The 7,500-nt window shown below is 46.4% G+C and overlaps 1 protein-coding gene across 1 annotated transcript in view; it reads right to left on the bottom strand.

The window, feature by feature from the left end:
* The window catches only part of LOC137867042 (disabled homolog 2-interacting protein-like), a 19,840-nt gene that overhangs the window by 9,254 nt on the left and 3,086 nt on the right, over positions 1-7,500 (bottom strand). The window contains exons 3-12 of the mRNA XM_068703445.1: positions 6,883-7,055; positions 6,443-6,714; positions 6,128-6,336; positions 5,537-5,681; positions 5,133-5,277; positions 4,379-4,615; positions 3,766-3,955; positions 3,219-3,454; positions 1,865-1,956; positions 1,308-1,778 (exon numbers count right to left, since the gene is read on the bottom strand). Of these exons, the coding sequence (XP_068559546.1) occupies positions 1,308-1,778; positions 1,865-1,956; positions 3,219-3,454; positions 3,766-3,955; positions 4,379-4,615; positions 5,133-5,277; positions 5,537-5,681; positions 6,128-6,336; positions 6,443-6,714; positions 6,883-7,055 (2,170 nt within the window). The remainder of the gene's footprint in view (positions 1-1,307; positions 1,779-1,864; positions 1,957-3,218; positions 3,455-3,765; positions 3,956-4,378; positions 4,616-5,132; positions 5,278-5,536; positions 5,682-6,127; positions 6,337-6,442; positions 6,715-6,882; positions 7,056-7,500) is intronic.

The following is a 7,500-nucleotide window of genomic DNA, read 5'->3' as shown; positions in this document are numbered from 1 at the left end:
CGTCTCAGGCTCTGGACTCTCCCTGTTTGCATCCTACCTGACGGGTCGATCCTACCAGGTGACCTGGAGGGGGGCCGTGTCGGAACCACGCATGCTGACTACGGGGGTTCCGCAAGGTTCAGTCCTGGGCCCCCTTCTCTTCTCGCTCTACACAACATCTCTGGGTTCTGTTATTCGCTCGCATGACTTCTCCTACCATTGTTATGCCGATGACACCCAGCTGGTCTTGTCATTTCCCCCCGGTGACACCCAAGTGGAGACGACACACCACCTCAAGCTCAACCTGGACAAAACTGAGCTACTGTTCCTCCCGGGGAAGGGTTGCTCGCACTGGGACCTGTCCATCACCATTGATGATACCGTGGTGACGCCAACTTGGACTGCGAGGAACCTGAGTGTGACCCTGGATGACCAACTGTCATTCTCAGCAAAAGTTACACGCTCCTGCAGATTCCTGCTCTACAACATCAGGAGGATTCTCCTCTTCCTCACTGACGAGATGGAGCAGGTTCTCATCCAGGCTCTTGTCATCTCCTGCCTGGACTACTGCAACTCTCTACTCGCCGGAGCCCCGGCGTCGGCCATCAGACCTCTGGAGCTTGTCCAGAAAGCTGCAACTCGCCTGGTGTTTAATCGCCCCAAGTTCTCCCACACAACTTCCTTTCTCCGTTCTCTACACTGGCTACCTGTAAGAGCTCGCATCCAGTTTAAGACTCTGGTGCTAGAATACAGGGCAGTGAAAGGAACAGCTCCTTCCTATCTCCAGGCCACGGTCAAGACTTACACCCGGTCACGGCTGTTTTCTGTCCTGGTTCCACAGTGGTGGAATGAACTTCCCACTGACGTCAGGACAGCGGAGTCGCTGCCCATCTTTCATCAGGCTGAAAACCCACCTCTTCAGGAAGTGCTACCCTGAGCCTTCCACTTAGCACTTATTGTATTCATACTAGCTTGTTGCACTTATTGTATTCGTATTACTTATAGCACTAACTGTTTTTCTTGTTTCTGCACTGTACTTTGGCTCTGAGTTATGCTCTGCTTCATGCTCTTAGATGCTTGTTTGGAAAAGGAAATGTACTTATGACTTCTGGTGACTAGTAGTTCTTTTGATTACCAATGTTGATGCATAAAAGTGTCTGCTAAATGACTGTAATGTAATGTAATGTCCCTCCCACCAGGGATGCATGGACAGAGGACGCATTGAGGGAAACGAGGATGCAATTAAGTGACTTGGGATGTACCCACTGAGGTCACGTGATGAGGTCACGTGATCAGGTGGTCTCAGTGGATCCTGGTGGTGGTCTTACCTGTGATGGTCTCAGACAGAGCTCGTCTTGAGTATTCCTCTCCACTGCTGCTGCTGGACATGGCCGACATGGCCGACATGGCCGACACCCCCCCACCTCTCTCCCCCCCCCCAAGCCCCACAGACATCTGGGTAAGAAACGCCGGTTTGGTTGCCATGGCGTTTTCTGTCCCCTGCGACCCTCCCGAGCCGTCCGAGGGTGTGGCGTCCGTCGGTTGCCGCGGCGACGTGGCGGTCATGTGATACACGGGGTTCTGGAAAGAGAGGGGGAGGAGTCCCGTCCTGCGCTGCCATTGGCCATCGTCGAGGCCGTCACTGGGGGAGGTGTCCTGCAGGTCGACCAGAGACAGGCTGCGGCTCTCATTGGTCAGATCGGGCCCCTCCCTCCGGCCCCCGTTGGTCATTTCAAAACCCGACTCGTTCTCATTGGGCTCAGAGTACGAAGAACTCGCCGCCGGAGAGCCCTGCACACCTACAGGAAGTGACATCAGAGGTCAGACTGAAGTCAAAGGTCACACACTGAGGTCAGCTCTAATAAGGTTAAAGGTCAAAGGTCACCTGATGCCGGCTGCAGGCTGGATCCTTTAGTGACGAAGAACAAGTCTTTGTTCTCTGGAGTCGGAGACGGAAGTCTGGTGAAGTCCACCAAACTACACACACATTATTACAGTGTTATCACAGTGTGTTATTACAGTGTGTTACTACAGTGTGTTATCACAGTGTGTTATCACAGTGTGTTATCACAGTGTATTACCACAGTGTTTTATTACATTGTGTTTTCACAGTGTGTTACTACATTGTTATTACAGTGTGTTATTACAGTGTGTTATTACAGTGTTGTATTACAGTGTGTTATCACAGTGTGTTATCACAGTGTGTTACTACAGTGTTATTACAGTGTTTTATTAGTGTGTTATTACAGTGTGTTACTACAGTGTGTTATTACAGTGTGTTATCACAGTGTGTTACGACAGTGTGTTATCACAGTGTGTTATTACAGTGTGTTACTACAGTGTGTTATTACAGTGTGTTATCACAGTGTGTTATCACAGTGTTACTACAGTGTGTTATTACATTGTGTTACTGCAGTGTGTTACTACAGTGTGTTACTACAGTGTTACTACAGTGTGTTATTACAGTGTATTACTACAGTGTATTACTACAGTGTGTTACTACAGTGTGTTATTACACTGTTATGACAGTGTGTTACTACAGTGTGTTATTGCAGTATGTTATCACAGTGTGTTACTACAGTTTGTTATCAGTGTTTTATTAGTGTTTTATCAGTGTGTTACTACAGTGTGTTATCACAGTGTGTTATTTCAATGTATTATTACAGTGTGTTATTACAGTGTGTTATCACAGTGTGTTATTCCAGTGCTATCACAGTGTGTTACTACAGTGTATTACTACAGAGTGTTATCACAGTGTGTTATTACAATGTGTTATTACAGTGTTACTACAGTGTGTTATTACAGTGTTTTATTAAAGTGTTATCACAGTGTGTTATTATATGGATCCTTTAGTGACGAAGAACAAGTCTTTGTTCTCTGGAGTTGGAGACAGAAGTCTGGTGAAGTCCACCAAACTACACACACATTATTACAGTGTTATTACAATTTGTTATTGCAGTGTGTTATTACAATGTGTTATTACAGTGTGTTATCAAAGTGTGTTATTACAATGTGTTATCACAGTGTTATTACAGTGTGTTATCACAGCGTTATTACAGTGTGTTATCAGTGTGTTAATACAGTGTGTTATTACAGTATGTTAATACAGTGTGTTATTACATCATTATTGTGTGATTGTGTGACTTTGGTGAATCGTGATGTTGTGCGTTATCTATAGACGTCTGTATTTTATATTAACCGAGCTGAATGCTAATGCTAACAGGACACATGATACTAACCCTCCATCTAGTCCGACGCCGCCCTGCAGGCCAATAGACGGATTACAAGCCGCAAGAGGAGGGGAGAGGGGCGGGGACAGAGGGGGTGGGGACAGAGGGGGTGGGGCCACCACACGCTGAGGCTCTGGAGACGACACGGACACGCCCCCGGGATTAACCACGCCCCCGGGGTTAGCCAGAGCCGCTGACACTTCTCTGATTATCCGAGGTAGAGGACCGAGCTTCGACAGGCTCGACTGGAGACAGACAGGTAGATGACCGGTAGACAGACAGGTACGGGAGAGACAGATGTCAGATTGTCACCATTCTCTGCTCTGTCCGCTAAATATAAAGCTATAGCCAGCAGATGGTTAGTTTATTTTAGCATAAAGTCTGGAAACCGCTAGCTTGACTCCGTCTGAAGGTAAAAACATCCACCTGTCAGCTCCTCTAAAGCTCACTGATTCACATGTTGTATCTGTTTGGTTTCATCTGAACAGAAAGTGAAATATGAAAAGAACAACTGGTAAGGTAAAGAAGTCCTGGGTCACCTGATCAGGTGTGTTACCTGATCCAGCTCGGTCAGCAGGGTGTGCAGGCTGGACAGCTCTCGGCCGAGGTCGATGTATCCGTCAAAGCCGGCGGTGTGGTTCAGTCCATCAGGGTTTGAGATCTCCTGCAGGAAACGCTGCATGCTGCTCCACTGACGCTCCACAAAGTCATTCATAAACAGCATGTACTCCTCTTTAGTCCCGAACCTGCAGCCACAGGTAAGAGGTAACACGTACAGGTAAATATACAGGTACACATACAAGTAACACGTACAGGTAACACGTACAGGTAACATGAACAGGTACACATACAAGTAACATGTACAGGTACAGGTGCACGTACAAGTAACATGTACAGGTAACACATACAGGTACACATGCAGGTAACACATTCAGTATAAGTACACATGCAGGTAACACAAGTACACATCCAGGCAACACTTACAAGTACACATCCTTTTAACAGTTAAAAGTACACATGCAGGTAACAATTACAGGTATACGAGTAAACAGGTAAACAAACAATACAGGTATTCACCGACAGGTTTTTACAAAAGTCCCAGTAAAAGCCCCACAGTTCCTTCACAGTAAAAGTACCCACGCCTTCTCAAAATAAAAGCCCAGACTTACTTGCTGAAGTTGGCGAGGTTCTGGATGACTTTGGCGATGAGGGTCAGAGTTCTAGCAGAGCGTTCGTCGGGGAATTCCTGCATCAGGTCGAACAGCGATGGCGACATCACCGCTGGACACAGAAAGCGAAGGAACAACGAGGCGCTGATGAGACGCTCGCTGATGTCTGGTCGACCTCGGTTACTGCACTCCTGTCGCCATGACGCAAAAACCTCCTTCAGCTCCCGGGGGAAGACCCTGAGGTAGTTAAAAGAGTAGTTAAGGAGTAGTAAAAGAAATAGTTAAAGGAGTAATTAAAGGGTTAGTTAAAGGAGTGGTTAAAGGAGTAGTAAAAGGAATAGTTAAAGGGTTAGTTAAAGGAGTAGTTAAAGGGGTAGTTAAAGTGTTAGGGAGTAGTTAAAAGAGTAGTTGAGGAGTAGTAAAAGGAATAGTTAAAGGAGTAGTTTAAGGAGTAGTTAAAGGAGTAGTTAAAGGGGTAGTTAAAAGAGTGGTTAAAGGAGTAGTCAAAGGAATAGTTAAAGGAGTAGTTAAAGGAGTAGTTAAAAGGGGTAGTTAAAAGAGTGGTTAAAGGAGTAATAAAAGGTATAGTTAAAGGAGTAGTTAAATGGGTAGTTAAAGGAGTAGTTAAAGGGTACATCATATCAATAAAAGTGTGTGTTTTCACTGTGTGTGCAGGGTTTGTACAGTGCGAATATAGTGTAAATCCAGTGTGTGTACAGCATGTTCATTGTGTACTCTGTATATATCTGTGTACCTGTATGAGTCAAGGATCTTACAGAAGGCGAGTTCACAACACATCCTCAGGTTAGCCTGATGCTCTGCGAGGTCAGAGGTCGCACAGCGAGATGGGTCGACTTCACAGTTCTCATCTGACTCGTATAAAGCTTTAATGAACTCACCTGAACACAGAAAACACGAACAAATATGTATATGGTTAGGGTTAAAGCAAGACATGACATCTATCACACTTCTGTCCAGAGGATCATTGGAAAGTTTTTCCTGGACCGATCAAAGGCCAACCTATCACAATAATAACCCTCTCTGTCACAATAATAAAGCTCTACATCACAACAATAAACCTCTATATCATAATAAACTTGGGTGTTGGGTCACGTTTGTGTATTTGGTGTCATTTATCTTGTTTAGTGTTGTGTTTACCGAGGGCATCCTGCAGGTACTTCTGTCCAATCAGCTTCAGGTATTCTTCGATGCTCTTTGTTGCCAGTGTGTTCTCTCTGAAGATCAGCTGATCATTGTCACGGCAACGGTCCACCTCCGACATCATCAGGTCCGTCAAAAAGTCCTGCAGAAAGGTCGTCCTCATTCAGTCCAACAAAACTTTATTTAAACATCCTGAATATGCAGGAGTCACGTGATCCTGTATGTGGCCTGGTCATGTGATGGAATCTCTTTCATTTCATTGACTACCACTAACATTTAGAGGAAGTTTACGTTGGTTTGTCCAATGGACTTTTATAAAGAGAGAGTTAAACTCTCCCACTCTAGTGCCTCTCAGTTGTTCTTTTAAAATAAGACAATGGAACAACATTTAAAAAAACCCTCTAAATTCACGAGTTCCAGGTTTTCAACACACATGAGATATGAAAGATGAGAGATGAGTTCACCTGAAAATACATGGGAGAATTTACAGGAATGCTTATATTTTGAAGGAGTTCAGGTGTAGTGAGGGTGTGATGATGGGCGGGGTCATGCACAATGGGTGGGGTCGTATACAATGGGCGGGGCTACCTTGGCCTTCCCTGTGCTGTGCAGGATGTGGACGAGTGCAGAAGCGAGCTCCTCTTTAGCTCTCAGACTGATGGAGGCTTCCAGAGTGTTGCAGAGCAGCAGGTAGTTGGAGCTGATGTACTCTGCAAACTCTTTGTACTGTTCCATCGGCAGGATGACGATACTCTGATACCGAGCTTTGACTCGCACCGTCGGCACAGACGACTTAGCTGAAACAGAAAGCAACATGAAAAACTAAAAACTAAACTAAAAGTTCTTGTTTGGAGTTAAACTTTCTTCAGTGAACACAGTGAACCTCTTTGAAGATCTGCCTACCTCGGATGGTACTGGGCGTACTCAACGAGTACCACTTCTCCACCAGCTGTCTGCCGCTCACCATCGCAACGGGAATGTTGACCAACCCGACGTAGCTGCTCTTGTCCTTTTTCCTCTTCCTGTCGGTGTCTTTGTAGAGATGGAGAGTGATGGAGGCAACGGACGGCAGGCTGCTGAAGTCAAAACGTTCTCCCCAAAAGATGTTGTCAGTCTTCAGCTTACAGGACGTCCGAGCATAGAGACTGTCATCCAGACACAGCTCACAGAAGTACCTGTAGTACACAAATACTACTGTTACTACTACTGTCATCCAGACACAGCTCACAGAAGTACCTGTAGTACACAAATACTACTGGTATATCTAGATGAAGTGGATCAGGCTCTAGATGAAGTTTATCAGGCTCTAGATGAACTGGATCAGACTCCTGGTCTAGGATCACCTTTTCTTTGCAGGCAGGTCTTTGGCTTCGATCACCCAGACCGTGAGGACGTTCTCCAGCCTCCTGCTGTTGTCCTTGTTGGGATGCACGGCTCTTCTCAGGTTCTCCATCCATTTATCTCTCTCCGCCGCCGACCGACACGAGAAGCACTTCGTCCCTGTCGAGGTCGTTACCTAGGAGACACAGGGGTCAGAGGTCAAGGTCACCAACTTACGGACACTCGGGGGGGTTCAGTGTGTGTCCAGTGTGTAACCAGTGTGTGTGTCCAGTGTGTGTCCATTGTGTGTGTCCATTATGTGTGTCTAGTGTGTGTGACCAATGTGTGTCCAGTGTGTGTGACCAGTGTGTGTGTCCAGCGTGTGTCCAGTGTGTGTCCAGTGTGTGTGTCCAGTGTGTGTCCAGTGTGTGTGTCCAGTGTGTGTGTGTCCAGTGTGTGTGTCCAGTGTGTGTCCAGTGTGTGTGTCCAGTGTGTGTGTCCAGTGTGTGTCCAGTGTGTGACCAATGTGTGTGTCCAGCGTGTGTGTCCAGCGCGTGTGTCCAGTGTGTGTGTCCATTGTGTGTGTCCAGTGTGTGACCAGTGTGTGTGTCCAGTGTGTGTGTCCAGTGTGTGTCCAGTGT

The sequence above is a fragment of the Cebidichthys violaceus genome, unplaced genomic scaffold, assembly GCF_023349555.1.
Source record: "Cebidichthys violaceus isolate CVI_PGR_0920_01 unplaced genomic scaffold, fCebVio1.0.p SCAF_9, whole genome shotgun sequence".
In the NCBI taxonomy this organism is placed as follows: domain Eukaryota; kingdom Metazoa; phylum Chordata; class Actinopteri; order Perciformes; family Stichaeidae; genus Cebidichthys; species Cebidichthys violaceus.
The sequence above is the reverse complement of the archived record's forward strand: the minus strand, read 5'-3'. Positions and strand labels throughout refer to the sequence as shown.